The 16200-nt window shown below is 45.6% G+C and overlaps 1 protein-coding gene across 2 annotated transcripts in view; it reads right to left on the reverse strand.

Annotated features, from left to right (window-relative positions):
* DRAXIN (dorsal inhibitory axon guidance protein) overlaps positions 1–16200 on the reverse strand; it is a 17436-nt gene continuing 1236 nt past the window's right edge. The window contains exons 1-7 of one of the 2 annotated variants that reach the window (XM_064730816.1): positions 12670–12826; positions 8568–9034; positions 7075–7262; positions 5289–5400; positions 4866–4955; positions 4519–4608; positions 1–1023 (exon numbers count right to left, since the gene is read on the reverse strand). In XM_064730816.1, coding sequence (XP_064586886.1) covers positions 911–1023; positions 4519–4608; positions 4866–4955; positions 5289–5400; positions 7075–7262; positions 8568–9012 — 1038 coding nt within the window. In that variant the 5' untranslated portion in view covers positions 9013–9034; positions 12670–12826 and the 3' untranslated portion in view covers positions 1–910. Of the gene's footprint in view, positions 1024–4518; positions 4609–4865; positions 4956–5288; positions 5401–7074; positions 7263–8567; positions 9035–12669; positions 12827–16200 lie in introns of those variants that run through there. The other variant, XM_064730815.1, reaches the window with a different exon arrangement.

Below are 16200 nucleotides of genomic sequence, written 5' to 3' on the forward strand. Positions count from 1 at the left end.
TATCCATCATATCTTTATTTACATATCACAGAAACACACATGCAACATGTCACAGGTTTTACTACAATGGAACAGCCTGTCCCTATCTCTTGTTACCAAAAAATTTATTTTTGGCTCACTAGGAAAACTATCACTTCCCCAGAAAGCTCCTAAAAATAGTAATTAAAAATAACAGACCTGGCAGGATAGAAAAATGAGTGAGAGCTACAGGCTGGGATGTGCTGCCACATCCTTGCAGAAACCAGGTGGTTCTCTGAAAGCAAGAAAGGAGGATGGAGTGGGATTGGATGGTCCCAAAGATGACAGGTCCCAGGATGCAGTGGTAGTGTGGAACAGCTAAGGAATATGCCTGGAGCAGTGAAAAGGGGAGAGAGCAGCAGGTCTGCCTCTGCCAGAGGGTCCCCCCTCACCTAGGCAGGCAGCTGATCAATCTCCCATCTTTGATTCCACCTGGGTGCTACAAATTTCCTCTCCTCTAGGAACTTCCAGTCGTTAAGGAGGATCTGTCTACCTTTATTCTCAAGCAATAATTAAGGGGTAAAGTTTAGGCTTATATCCCCTTGGCCCTGAAGGATCTTCCACATCTTGTCTGTCTTGAGAGAAGATGAAACTGCAGAGCCTTTTCCTGCCAGGACCACCAGAATGGGAGTCAGGATCATTGCTCACTAACTAGGAGAGGGGGACTCAATTCAGTGGCAGGAATGTGCTGAAGGGAGGGACAGGGAGTGCAGCCCTGCTATGGAAAAGGCTGATGCCACTGTATTTATAATGAACACGAATTTCAGTCTAGCTGGGACCTGGCACGTTCAGAGCCTGCAGCTTCCCTCATTTGCTCAGCTTTTCCCTCTAATTCCCACTGCTAGGTATTAAGAGTTTGACCCCTGACCGTGCAGGCAGGAGTCCCACCCTCCTAAACATTAATGAAAGATCCCTGCTCTCCGTTGGCTGAGTCGGGCTCCACACAGCGCCCCTTCCTCCGGGTCACTCTTCGGTTCCGGTGGAATTTGGCGTAACAGCGCAGCCCTATGGAAAAGACGTTGTGAAAAATGTGTAATTTATCATTGGCTTTTTGCAAATATTAAAATGAATGTTATATGTGTTGTGTTAGAAAGTTATGCTGTGTTAATTTTCTTGAGTAGTGTGTTAAATATAGTTTTGGGTTATAACAAAATGTTAAAATAGAAACTATGCTATGTAAGATACTTCTTTAAAGAGAGGAATGAGGTACTCCCACTGAGATAGCAGCCACAGGACACCTAAATCTTTCAGAGAAAGAGAATTTATTGCTCTCTTATCGAGTTCTTCTTGCCTCGCTCAGCCCTGAAGATGCTGTCAGGATTCAGAGGAAGAAGCTGACACTGCCCAGACAGAATCCTGTGTTTGAATGGAATTTATGCATCATGGATGAGCTGTATGAATATGCAACAGGCTGTTGCTTTTAAGGGTTAATCCTCTGTTAACGTGGGTCCTTTTTAGGGCTTATTTTGCCCAGAAATAGGTACCCAGACTGTCTGTAACTATTTGTTTTTATTGTCTCATATTGTCCTAAATCCTAATTGTCCAAATTTTTATTACTCTAATTATATTACTTGTTTTATAACCATTTTATTACTATTAACATTTTAAAAACAAGTGATTGGCATTTTTCACAATGTGCAGAAGTGAGGAGGGACCAGGGCTCACTACAGCAGTAACACCAACTATTTCTGCCTCAGATACTGCTGCACTGGGGACAGTCCTGGTGCTGTGTCAAATAGGGTGGGAGAGAAATGCCTCACATTCAAGGCCTATTGCTCTCTGGGCACTGCCATTCTGTTTGGCTCCCTGTTCTGGTTTGGGATTCATTGTTCAGTCAGGTTTCCCTGGATTCTTGAAATGCCAATGAATTATTCCAATTGTTTCCAGTGATTTTATGGAAGCCCTGCTTGGTTTCCTCCTATTACTTCCCATTACTGTCTAAGTAATCTCTCCACTGGGAAATTACTCCAGACTTAATGTGCAGCAGCAATGACTAGGGACCTCCCCTTGCTATTTATTTCTCTGAAGCTTCAAGAGAGAAGGAAGAGGCTTTGAAGTGTTATTACTGGGAGGTCTGATCCAAAGCCCACTGCTCATCTCCTTTAATTTCTCTGTTTTAGATGCTCAATGTGCACAGTCTGAAGGAAGCTAGCTAATATAGCATGGGTGAGTATGAAGGGGAAAAAAGGAATTTATTTGTAAAAACCATGAGTACATATTCTCCCATGGCAGTGGAAGGTAATGGGAGCCTCTGGTCGTGGTAACTATTTGGTTTCTGCCTCCAAGAGGTTGATTTTATGCTATTTCTTGTCTGACTTTGTTACACCAGAATGTATAGCTAGTTGGGCCAAACAGGGTATAGCCTGTGGGTAAATAATTCTCATGAAAACCCTGCTTTCAGTAGTGCAGGATCTTGTCATTGGGCTTGGCAGGAGCTGATTTGATCATTCCAGAAACTGCAGCTCTTTTCACTTCTAGAGCAGGCAGCAGAGGATTTATAGCTTTTGTAATGAGACAGCTCAAAACTTTCCTTGGTTGTACACTGGAGATCCAGATGATGTCACATAGCAGTCCTTGGGAATTATGTCCCTGGGCTACATTGAGAGCAGCTTCCTTAAAAAGCTGGGTTTGTGCCCCTCATTACCAATCACCCCAGGGCAAACTGGCCTCCTAAAAGGGGAGCATGCAAGATCAGAGCTCTCCTCTTATCTAAGCCTCTTGTCTATCTTACCTGGATCTCCCCTCTCTGGGGATCTTTTTTATGCTACACAGGATGCACATTTCCTATCAACTGATAACTAGCTTTAGGACAAAGCAGGGCCTGGGGCAGCCTCATTAAAGATTGCAGAAACACAATTCTTGTTTCTAGGCTAATCTATCAGATGGTCATCTCTGATTAGGACCTTGTGGTGTTACACAACACGCCCAGGGTGAAGACTATCATTTAACATTGCAACTCCAGGAAAGCTGCCCATTGAACTGGGTAAAAAGTAGGCAAACAGCCTGGTCAAATCACTGGGTACCTAATGCAGGTCACAAAGCTTGGCAAACAGTTTTTCTGGCAAGCAAGACTCAGTGCCTGGAGCTGATCCTGAACATGTTCAGACTAGGAGTGCCTTTTAACACTTTCATAATGCACCTGCCTAGTAAAGGCTGCTGTGGATTCTTCAGAAATAGAAGGAAATAGAAAAATAGAAGAAAATAGAAAAAAGAGGAAACAAAAGCCTGAGTCCTTCCCTATTAAATCTATTAAATCTATTAAATTGCTACAAGCTGAGTTGAAATTAACTTGGGGAAGTCATGTTAGGTACAAGAGTATCCCCAACTGGCCATTGCTCCTCCAGATAGTGCAGCCTTGTGTCACAGACATATTTTATGAAAAATCCTTTCATTAGGGTCTTTTCTCCTGAGAAGCTGAGAGACTTCAGAAATGAAATGTAAACAATGATTATCTGCTGCTGTGGAGTGCAATAGGTGCATCTGTGATTGGTCTCATGTGGTTGTTTTCAATTAATGGCCAATCACAGTCTGGCTGTCTCAGACTCTCTGGTCAATCACAAGATTTTATTATCATTCCTTTCAGGCCGTCTGATGAATCCTTTCTCTATTCTTTTAGTATAGTTTTAATATATAATTTTCTTTTAATATAATATATATAATAAAATAATAAATCAGCCTTCTGAAACATGGAATCAAGATTCTCCTCTCTTCCCTGGTCCTGGGACCCCTGAGAACACCACCACAGCTTTGTTCAGCACAGCTTGCCTGGGCTCCCAGGCAGTTCCCAGCCACAGGCTACCTTAGCAAGCTCAGCTCTTAGTGATTATCACCTCATTTTGTGATTTCAGCTCTTTAGCTTGCTAAGTGCCTTAGGTAGACACAGGGAGAGAGAGGAGAAAGCTGTGTGAGGTTCCACAGGGATGGATTTATTTGCAGCCTCTGCAAAAGTCTCAGGGACAGCTCTTCTCCCAGGCTGGGCAAAAGTAGCTCTTTATATAGGATACAAGAGTTTTAGAAATTGTCCAATAGTAAGGGTCAAAAGGAAAGTAACTTATAGTCTTAAGAGAGATAAGCAAGGGTCTGAAGGTGGAAAAAGGGGCTTAGGTCCAGTCATCATGACTTGGCATTTTCTGTCTTAGGCTGCTGAACTCCATGGAGGCCTTGCAGGCCCTGTGCCTGCTACAACTATAGATATAAAGATAAAAAGATAGATAGATAGATAGATAGATAGATAGATAGATAGATAGATAGATAGATAGATAGATAGATAGATAGATATTAAAGAACTGTTATTCCTTTCCTCATATCTATAGATAGATAGATAGATATTAAAGAACTGTTATTCCTTTCCTCATATCTTTGCCAGAAAGCTCCGTAATTTCAAAGCTATAATAATTTGGAGGGAAGGGGTTCACATTTTCCATTCCAAGGGAGGTTCCTGCCTTCCTTGGCAGGCACCTGTATTTTAAAGCAAGACAGGGAGCAAAGAGCTGCACTCACCTTCAGTGCACATACAGTCATCATAGCACTTGTTGTTAAGGCCTCGATTGTGTGGCTTGCAGAGGTGCTCACGTAGGTCACAGCAAGAGCCTGCAACACAGGAGCAGGGGTCAGCACAGCTCAGGTGTGCCCTTACCTGCAGGGCTACTGACACCCATGACAGCCTTATTTTACAAATAAACACCCATGACATTGTACAGACACCATCTGGTCCCACAACACACCTAGAGAGCCTCTGCCCTTCCCTTGCACTCCTTCCTATCACTAGTAGAAATTGGAATGCATGTCTTAAAACCTGGGCTAGATTGCAAACATCCCATGTTTGCAGAGCCATTTCTGATGCTGACCTGGGGGGCAGTCAAGGTGGTGATCACATGGCTCTCCTTCAGCTGTTGTGGTTTCATTTCCACTGTTGGGGCTCTTACTGCGGCGTTTTTCTATGGAAAAAAAAAAGATTCTGATAGAAAATTTCATTTTTGGAGAAGATATTTTTCCAGGGTAAAAACAGCCTCAAATTTCAACAGTTTGAACTCTAAACCTTCATAGTCTATTCCTCTCCCTATTTCTTCACTCTCCATTTATAATTTTTATTCTGCCTTCCAAATATCCAAAATGAGAAGCATTCTGAAACTAAACACAAAACTCAATCAGCATGATGCTGCTTCTCTCTTCTCTCACTATGACCTTCTGTCCTTCAGCACATCTATGAATACAACCATAGACAAGCCTTACAGGATGACTTTTGGGAAAGAGGAAGGGAGGTTTAGCACCTTTCTTTTTAGCAGATGGCCACATTTCTGGTTTGAGATCCTCATAATCAGTCCAGTCAAAGAGTGCCATGTCCAAGGTGGGCATCACATCCCCATCTTGCCTGAGGCGAGCCTGCAAACCACAAAAAAATAAACCACATAGACAATGGATTGCACTTCTGTAGAGACACTGAAGTCTTTGCAAATTTTCATGGTGCTTTTACATTAAAAAGCTTTATGATTGCCCCTCCCCTCCTCCACTCCTGTTTTATCTGTTGGGGGTTCCTGGCATCTCATTTTCAAAAGCAAAGAGCTTTCCCTTGTGGAGGCTGAGGGCAAGAGGGAAGTTTCCACTGCTTCTGTGTGAAGGTTAGGACATGCTGGCACTTCAGTCAAGTGCTCCCACTGTCTCTGTGGTCCTTGAAACCCAGTGAGGTTGGATAGCTGAGGGGAGTGTCATGGTTTGACCAGGAAGGAGTGGGAATTCTGGGAAGCTGTGGTCAAACCAATGAAGGTTTTGGGTTTCATACTGACACCTGGTGTAGCCAGTGGGGTTTGGACACACCTCCGAGAATACACAGGGGTTAAAAGCAGGGCACTGCCCTGGCACTTCCTCTTTTGGACATCGTCGGGCGAAGAGTTCAGATCTCTCTCCCCCGCCCGGCCCGCTGCTGCTGGGCGGGGGAGGGGCCAGCCATGCGGTGAGGCCTGGGGCCTGGACAGAGGCGGGGGTTGAGGGGGCTCTCAAGGATGGAAGGGTGGGGGAGCCCCAAGAGACATCGAGAAATCGGGCAGCCAGCCCCCCCCCCCCCAGGAGAGCAGCCAGCGAGAAGGGGGAGGAAGACTGCCCGGCCGGAGCGGCAGCGTGTGGGCAGCGTGCGTGGGAGTCGCTTCGGGACCGACAGCAGAGAGACTGAAAACTTTTAACCCTTTCTTGCATGATTGGGGCCTTACAAAAATGCTAATCCTCCTCGAAGCTGAATAAGAAGGGAGATGAGAGATGAGATGACTTGGCCCGGAGATTGTGGAGATGATTGGATGGGGAGAGATGATTTGGAGTGGCCTTTTGGCTGGACTTTTTCTTGTAGCCATGGACTCAGTTGTTCCTGTGACACAGACTGCATTTAGGGGGAGGCAGTGCCTCAAAACCAGGAGGGTTCATTTGTGAGGACCCCCCGGCCCCAGGGGGTTGGAAAAATATGGGGGGGACAGTTGTCCCAAAAGCAGAGACTGTGCCTTTTTGGAGTGAGACAAGGCATCCTTGAAAGACCACCCTAAAAGCAGCTCTGATCCATGTCTCGGTGGTGAGAGCACTGGGCATGGAAGGAACATGTCACAAGCGGCAAAAGGACTTTTTTTCCCAGGCGGTGCCGAAGTGACAGGGAAGCACACGAGGTTCTCAGTGTGTCTCCACGAGAAGCCTATGGAACGAGAAGGACTCCTTTCCTCTTCATGAACTGCAGTTTGAGTATACTAAAGTGTCGTGCCGGGCTGGGCAGTTGGTGTTTTTTGAGAGAATGTATTGGATTGGGAAAGTCAGGGAGTGGGGAGGAGGAAAAGTGGTTTTTGTAAGGTTTTCAATTTTCTTTCTTTTTCCTTATAGTCTTTCCCTATTTTTCCTGTAGTTTTAGGTAATAAAGTGTTCTTTATGTTTAAGTTGGAGCCTGTTTTGCTTATTCCTGGTCACATCTCACAGCAGACACCAGGGTGAGGCATTTTCATGGGGGCACTGGCTCTGTGCCAGGCTCAAACCATGACAGAGAGGCAAGGCTTGGAGGTACAGAACAGCTCCCAGCCGTCTCCTTACCTGTGACCTTGGGGAAGTGGCTGGAAGAACAGGAGGCTCCTCTGTGGAAACAGCTGTGTCCAGAGCAGCAGTGAGCAGTGGGCTGGGAGTCAGACTTGGAGCTTCCTCTGCCTGAAGATTTTGAAACTGTTCTTCAGAGCTTTTGGGTTTCTTGTACAGGGAGCTTGGCCCAGCACCAGCAGTCTTCCCTGCAGAGGGCAACAGGAACAGTGGCATTACCCTTTCTCATCCCTTTTCCCCATGTGACAGATTTGAATCAAAGGAATTAATGTTTCATCCAGTTGCCAACCACTGTGCCATGATCCTGAGCTGCTGTTTTAACCACTGCATAACAGAGTAATGAGCTATTACAGTGATGAATCAGCTCCAGAGTATATGCAGCTTGATTTTTACAAGCTTAAGACACAAAATCACACCTCCCTCAAGATCTGTCTCTTGTTTAAGAAGCAAAACATGTTTTTTTGTGGTCTCAAAAGTACAAAATGTACCTGTTTAACCATTTTTAAACCAATGGATTAAGCTATTGCAAATACCTGTGAATACGTTCTTATTTGATTTTAGTAGTGAGTTATTTCAATGTAGCTCAAGTCAGGACTTACCTACCTTGAAATTACCTTCACAGATATGTCCATCTTCTTCATAAGTATTAATTTAAATACAGACCTTAAGTTAACCTCAAGAAATAAGCCCTGTTTGTAGTCTGCAAATATTGCTTCAAACCAGCTTTGTTGCATGTTCTTTTATATTGCTAACACAAGCTGTTTAGTCAGCCCTCTGAAAAAACAATGGAGCTCTTCTTACTGAGGCAGGGAGGAGTGAAGGATGGAACCCAAGGACGTGACACCCAGCTTGTCACACAGTGTAGATTGACACAAATTGCCTAGTTTTAACAGAACTCAAGGTTTACCACAGAAACACCCACCCACAACTTGACCTGCAAAGGAAAGCAGTCCCAGTCAAAATCAAGCAACATTTTAAAGTTATCACTGCAATTTCACATATGCAAAATCTGATTTTTTGTTGTTGTTGTTGTTCAGCATAAACATAGAAGGGTACAAGCTCTGGTGAGAAGAAACTGCTCTTCAAAGCAAAATAAGGGGGTTGTGTTTTTTCTAATTCTCATTATTTTTTTGAAGTCAATGGAGAGATTGAGCATGGCTCGGACATATTTGTTCCTAATTTGGGCCACTTGTTAAAAAGGAAAATAAAAACAAAACAGACCACCCTAAAACAGCCTCTCAAGTCTTAGGGTCTCTCAGAGCTTCCCCTGTAAGACTAACTAGGTCATTTTCACAAAATTGCAGCCAGCACTAAAATTCTGCTTCTGCAGTTCCCCTTTTTTCTTGCGCCTCCTTTGTTTGGCACATTTCCCCCCAGAGCAGGCAAACACACACACTCCACACCCTGCACACACACATGTGGCTCCCCCACAGCTGCCTCCTCTTGGAGCTGCTCATTCCCAGTGCCACCAGCTCCCCTTGGAGCTCCAATACCTCGGTGATGTTTGAGCCTGTCCCTGCGGCTGTGCCGACGGTGCTCTCGGTTCTGCTTCTTTCCTTTCTCAGAGCCTGGCGACTGGTTTTCCCTCTCAGGATACGATTCAAACCCCAGGAAAACATCCTTATTCTGCTTCAGGGCTGCTGGCTGTCCCTCTGCCACCAGCTCTTCCACAGCTGAAGCTCCACTGCCCATCTTGAGGCTCTCCTCCCCAGCCAGCTGCCCTCTTGAAGGCATCTTCTCCTTCTTGGCCAAGCCTTGCCTGTGGTGGCGCCCAGTTCTGGGCTGCTGCAGCCACATCTCTTGGTTTTCCAGGTGGTGGTTGTTCCCTGGGGCATTTTTGAGCTTTGTGCCAGGGTTCAGGGAGATTGCAAGGCTGATGTCTGAAAGAAGCAGCACGCACAGGAAAAGGAAAGAAGAGAAGGTGGAAGAAGTTTCCATAATCGTGGGTGCTCTGGCTCACCTGCAATTAAAAAAGGGGGGGGAAAAAAAAGCAACCAACACTTAGGAACTGTAAAGGCCATCAAGATTCAGTCCTAGGACACTTAGATAAAAACCATTATGGTGACACTTAGATAAAAACCATTATGGTGGCACTTAGATAAAAACCATTATGGTGGCACTTAGATAAAAACCATTATGGTGGCACTTGGATAAAAACCATTATGGTGGCACTTGGATAAAAACCATTATGGTGGCACTTGGATAAAAACCATTATGGTGACACTTAGATAAAAACCAATATGGTGACATTTAGATGAAAACCAATATGGTGGCACTTAAATAAAAACCAATATGGTGACACTTAGATAAAAACCATTATGGTGTCCTGAGGTGGAAGCAAGTTATTCCCTCTTTGCTTATCTCCTCTTGTCCCTGGTTAGAGCAGCTGAGACACACGTGCAGGGCCTGCAGGGCTGAGAGGTCCCAGTTTCATGTGCAAATGAGGTCATCAATCAGCAGGACACTTCCCTTTGATTCCCCACCAGCCCCCCTACCCTGCTATTCACAGCCACCATCTGAGGGGCTGGGGGGGCTGCCTGCTGCCCACAGCTCTGAAGCCTGGCACAACACCAGCTGCCAGGCTGGCATCCTGGGCTGGGGGCACCGGCCCCTCCTCACAGCTGGTTTTCTTGCAATGGAGATGTCAAAATGAACAGAACTGGAGGCAGATGGTGGCCACGCAGGACCAGTAACAGCCCTGAGCAGCTCAAGACAAGAGACTTCCACACGTGCTTGCATGCAGCTTCAGGGTGGTGGAAATTGGTCAAAGAAAGAAAAAAAACACTGGAGATTTTGTGCTGATACCCCATGGCATGGCAGGGAAATAAAAAGGCTGTCAGCAGGGCAGGGGATGCTGGTCTAAAGCACCAAAGGGCAGAGGCAGGCTGAGGTTTCCTGAGCTTGTCCCACTCTCCTTCCTTAATCCTGCACAGGTCACCAGGCAAGGCTGTCACTGGGAGGGGAATTTGAGTCCCAAGAACATCGAGACCAAGTTTCATTGAGTCCACCAGCACAGTGGCTGCAGACTGTTCTCATTCATTCTGCTTCACTGTCATGTTTTTGAGGGTCTTCTTTCATCCTTTTGTTTGTGTCACAAGACATGGCTTTGGGACGTTGTGGCTTCGTGCTCTGTGCAAGTCAGAGCATTCTCTAATTAAGTTATTCAGTCATTCTCCCCTGTCGTTTCCCACGAAATGGGGGAAGGAATTTGCAATTTGCAGCATTTCTAGTGCAGCTTTTGCAGACTGTCCCTCTCTCTCTGGGCAGCATGAAGACATGCTTAAAACCAGAGTTCCCAGGGAGTTTGACTGCCACAAAACCAGGCCTGTGCTAACGTTTGAGAAACAGTCAGAGTTACAGCCACAGCTTTTCACTCAACCCCATCTCAGCCTTTCTGCACCTCAGCACTTGGCTGCACCTGATTTCCCTCTGTTCACCAGGAGAACCACTTTGCTGCTTAATCACAGGGGCTCATGCTCCCTCCTCCAGGTGATTTTCTGCTTGGCCAGCCTGTTGATTTGGCACAGCCTGGTTTTTGGTAGCAGGGAGGGGGCCACAGGGGTAAGAAGCTGCTAGAAGCTTCCACCATGTCCAACAGAGCCAAAGGGAAGGGAAGGAGGTGGGAGAGGAAAAGTGGATTTGTCTTTACAAACCAGCTGTGGGTCTGCTGGTAGATAAAACCAGCACTGGGAGATAAAAGAAACAATGGGAAGGATTCCACTAATTGATGGATGGAAAAAGATATTTGCTTTTACAAACAAACTTTAGGGTTGCTGATAAATGAAATTAGACATTGAAAAACAAAAGAAGCAATGGGGAAGAAAAACTCCTAAATTCAGTAAGAATTAAAAATTAAAAGGGAGGGTTATACATTAGAGGGAAATCTTTGGGATCAGGTGTTTTGGGAAGTCTGAACCTCTCATGCACCTGAGCCAATGGGGAAAGAGAGAAGGGAAATGTGGCTGGAAATTGGGATAAAAAGGAGTCTGGGTCCTTCAAAACTTGAAGAGATCCCAGGGGAATGCCCCATGACCTCTGCCTTTATTGGAATAAAGCCAGAAAGGGACTCCTCTGTCTCCTTTTTGGACATAAACCTCTGGTGGTTGTGGATTAATTTCCCTAACAGGTGCTCCAAGCATTGGAGCAGAGATTCCTCTGCAAGCTGTGGTGAGGACCATGGCAAAACAAACCGTGCCCTTGTGATGCATAAAGTCCATGGGGCATGCAGAGATCCACTCACAGCCCTGGGAAAAGTGCTCATGGTGGAGGGCGTGGGTGGCAGAGAAAGCTGGGATCCAGCAGGAGAGCCAAACAGAGAGAGAGGGCCCCTGCTTCCAGAGATAGAGATAGAGATAGAGAGATAGAGATATAGAGATATAGAGATGATAGAGAGTTTGGGGCCCTGCTCCCAAGCTGGAGCAGCCTGTCCTTTGAGGACTGCACCCTGTGGATGAGTGACCCACGCCACAGCAGTTTTGGGATGGCTGTTGCCTGCAGGAGGGAACCCAAGGCACAGCAGAGGAGATTCCTCTCCCTGAGTGAACAGAACAAGACCTTGAGTGATAAACTGACCAAAACCTCTCTGCCCTGTCTGCCTGTGCTGTTGGGGGAAAGAAGAAAGGGCTGGGGAGGGGAAAGGGTGTTTTAAAGGCTTCTTTTACTTCTCATTATCCTCCTCTGACTCTGTTAACCATAAATTTACCTTATACCTTTAAATTTGAACCTGTTTTGCCCTTAGAGTATTTTCCTGTCAGCCCTTATCTCAATCTCAATGTAATTTGTTAATTTTTTTCCCCTCTCTTCTGCCCAACTATAGCATAAGAGGGTGAACAAACAACTTTTGTGTGTGCCTGGTGTTTGGCCAGTGTCAAACCATGACACCAACCATTGGAACCTGTGAAGGGCAGCAGGTAACAGCCTTTCAGGCCAATTCTGACTCCAGTTTTTGTGGAAATGACAGAAGATACACTAGGAGCAGCTTGGGCTCTTCCTTTCCCCTTTTCTTTCAGCCTGAGAGACAGATATGGAGAATTTTGAGTCAGTGAAAACTTTGCCATCACAGCATCATCATGGAGTTAAGAGAGAGATGCTTTCACCCTGTTAATTGAATAAACCCTGCTCATGGACTCCCCAGCCAATCCTGCCTTTCCAGGATTCCTCTCTGCTGCTGTTCATAGCCTGGGAATGTGTTTTCAGTTCTGGAAAAAGGCAGGCAGCACAGGGGCCTTCTTTTCATGCAGTTCTCAAAAAGCAGGTATTTCTACTGGCCATAAAAGACAATAAACTGTTCCTTGAGGACTGATTTAGGAGGCACTGGGAAGCTCACTTGCAAAGGCATAACACTAGAAATGCTATTTTATTGCCAGCTACCTGGAACAAAGGAAAACCAGACTGACAGCTAAATCTATTTTAAAAAATGTAAGATCTTCTTCCAAACTGCTAGAACAAATATCAACACACAGCTCAGCATGGGGCCATTTGCTTTTTCCCCAGACCATGGAATCTTTGCTTTTTTCCCTAGGATTTTCTCTTTAAGAACCAGCTGGATTAAGACATCACTCAGAACAACTCAAAGAGCTATAAAGAGCATCTTACCTTTTCATCTGTAGGCAAAATACCAGGAGGAGAGAACAAGTGCAAAGAGAATGCAAGGGTGTCTCCAATCTCACTCTCACAGACGTGTCCCTTTGATGGGGAATCTGACAGACACATTCTGATTTTCAGTGGGAGCTGGGAGGCAGCTAAATGCTGCAGGGCACTTAAACAGAAGGTCTGCTTCAAAGCATAGGGGGTGTTTATTTAAGCAGCCCAGCTGTCTTGTTGGCACAAGCCAGGGTGAAAATGCAGGTAGGAACACAGATTGCCTCATCTCTGCACTGGCAGGTTAATGTCACTGTGGTACTGTCACTGGGAATCTTGCATTAATAATGTAGATTACCTGCATTGCTTGACAACCTACACTGCTACACTGTTGTCAGGGGAGATCTGAGCTGTTTGCTAAACCAAACCTGTGCATGGACAAGTTTTGGGTTAATGCAACACTGCTGTGCTAGAGGCAAAGCAGTCCCAGCCTTCTCCTAACCACTTGTTTCCATGTTCTGATCTACCTTTAATTACGGAAAACTCTTCATATCTCCTTCATTTTTCTTACCCTATAGAATTCACACTTCCAAAAGACAGCTAGATAACACAACAGCATCCCTAGCTCTCAATGCTCAGGTGTTTTGTATTTGCTGGGAATGTCCAGATGAAGGCAGGAATGATGAATTTGGCTCCATGTTCTCAGAAGGCTAATTTATGATTTTGTGATACTATATTATATTAAAGAATACTATACTATACTAAAGAATACAGAAAGGATACTTACAGAATGCTAAAAAGATAATAATGAAAACTCCTGACTCCTTCCAGAGTCCTGACACAGCTTGGCCCCAATTGGCCAAAGAGTGAAAACAACTCACATGAAACCAATGAAACCATCACCTGTGGGTAAACAATCTCCAAACACATTCCAAAGCAGCAAAACACAGGAGAAGCAAATGAGATAAGAATTGTTTTCCTTTTCTCTGAGGCTTCTCAGCTTCCCAGGAGAAAAATCCTGGGCGAAGGGATTGTTTCAGAGAATGTGAATGCTACACAGGTTGAACACCAAAATAAACTTCACCCTCTTTTCTAGCAGGACCACAGCCCACAAAATAATCCCGTGCTAGACCTGGGCTCATTGATGACAGCAAGGTTCTCACCCTGCTGATGCAGCCTGCAAAGCATGAAATTCTGCCTGAGACACACACCAGCAGAAAGAAGTCTGGCCTTGTAAGGAGCTGCCTTTTCTAAATTGCTGTAAACAAACACACAATTTCAACAAAGCCCAGAATTCATCATCTTCTTAGGGTTCATTAATAAGGGAAATAGATGGAATATTTGCCACGTTAAGCTGCCCCTGTAGTTCCTCACAGCACCAGACCACATCCTCATTGCTCCACCCCTCTTCCTGCACTGCCTCTCAGACCCTCAGGATTACAAAGCACCTGACACAGCAAATCTGCCTCTGACATGAACACAAGTACAGCAAAGAGCTGCCCAGAGTGTGGACTCAGGGCTGGGCAGTGAGTTGCAGTGCTGTTTTCCAGCCACAATTTCTGATCCATTTTGGGTTAAGACATCAGTGGATGTTTACAACCCCATAAGTGAAATTGAGGGGGGGTGGGGAGTTGCATCTTGGATAATTTTCCCTGTGGGAAGTCTTCTCTGGACTCACTAATATAATTGCTGTTTTTCTGCTCTCTGCTTGTAATCCTGCAAGGATTGAGCAGGTACATGGAAATTCTCTCATGTTTTTCTGCTATAAATACAGTTGTGTCACCTTGGCTCCGAAATAGGCTCTGAAAATGTTCCTGGTGTATTTGGTTTGGATTTGACAAAACAGGAACATGAGATCATCTGCATCCATTCACGTGTCTCGCTTAAAACATGATATCTGACAGTCCTAGCTTTAACTTTGCACATTTCTTCATGTCACACCCAAGAGGAACAAAACCCTTGAACTGAGAGACTGTCAAGATCTTTGATGCATTTATTATGCTCAAGGGCTGAACCAAGCTGGACCCAAGCACGTGTGCTGGGCTAGATTTGTTTTTTGGCTCTGATAAGCTCAGACTTTGGCAGACATGTGTAAAGATTTCCTGGACTCCAGACAACCCCAATCTGCAGCAACACACAAAATGTGTGGGCATCTGCATGGGTGTTGTGTGTGTGTGCCTGTGTGGCAGGGATGGCAGACAATAAAGCCAGCTCTGTGTGCCAGGCTCCCTGCAAATGAGGAGCCATGGGGTGATGGATGGGCTTGAGAAGGCCTGGAGCAGAATGGATGGGGTGGGCTCTGTGGTGGCTGACATGCAGAGAGCTGGCTGGAGCCATGAGGATGGCATTGTGCAGATAAATGAGATTTGACTTCCCTGCTGGGTCTCTTTCCATCTGTTTTTCTGTTTCTGGAGGCAAACGCTGGGAAGGTTCACAGACAATCTGCCAAGAGACTTTCCCATTTCTAAAAGCTCAATCCCAGCTTTGTGGGGTTTCCCAAAGCAGGCAGGTAATATTTGCCCTTCTCTTTTCATTTCCAGGACAAAAGTACTAAGATTTTTACTCTTTCCAACATTTCCTGCACACAAGATTTGTAAAGAATTTGTAAAGAATTGTTTTTGCAGTTGTCCCAGACATCCTTGGGATGACAGAACAGCTCCCTGCTCACAGATCTTCAGTCCTTTTGTGTTCCTTTTCAGAGCTGCCCTGCTTTTTAGGTTTCTTGCTTCCATCATCACCATTCCTCCCTATCTTGCCTTTCATACTTACCAGACTCCAAAGTTTCTTTGTCCCTCCTGACTGTGATGCAAGACATTTCCTCTCTGCAGATATTCAGGCTACTTGAACACCCCCTCCACTTTGCCCTTTGAAACATCTGATTCCTTTACCTGTGCTGTTTTCTCTCACTTTTGCACTCCAGAATAGAAAGGGCCAAATTCAGTAACACACCAATTGCATTAGTGGCAGGAGAGACAGGACATAAGGATTGTAAGGAGCTGCCTTTCCTAAATTGCTATAAACAAACACATGTTACAACAAAGCCCAGAATTCATTGTTTTTGTAGGGTTCATGTATTAGTAAGGGAAATAAATAAATAAGGATTCAGGCTTGCAAGGTATTAAGCAGTAGTTGTAGCTACCCCTGTGCCTTTGCAAAGCCTCTCCCTGTATCCAGTGACCACTTGAAACTTGATTCACTCAACATTAGTTGCAGGGCTGGAACTGGGACTCCCCTCACCCATCATCTCCACTGACAGCCTGTGCTCTGCTATCCTGGTGAGCACAGAACTCATCTGTTCACACAGCACAGCCCAGGGAGCTCCCTGCGCTGCAGCCCAGGCTTGTGAGCTGCCCGAGTCCCTGCTGAGCTCCAGCACCCCGGCTTTGGCTGACACTGGACACCTTCGAGTCAATACATGCCCCTAGGCACAGCTGAGCCGCTCTTTCTGCTGCCCTGAGAGCTTCCCAGCACAACATCTGCCAGGGACTGGTCAGCCCAGCAAGCCACTGCCTTGAAGGGCAAGGGGGGCCCGTGAATGAATATGCA

The sequence above is a fragment of the Zonotrichia leucophrys genome, chromosome 21 (assembly GCF_028769735.1).
Source record: "Zonotrichia leucophrys gambelii isolate GWCS_2022_RI chromosome 21, RI_Zleu_2.0, whole genome shotgun sequence".
In the NCBI taxonomy this organism is placed as follows: domain Eukaryota; kingdom Metazoa; phylum Chordata; class Aves; order Passeriformes; family Passerellidae; genus Zonotrichia; species Zonotrichia leucophrys.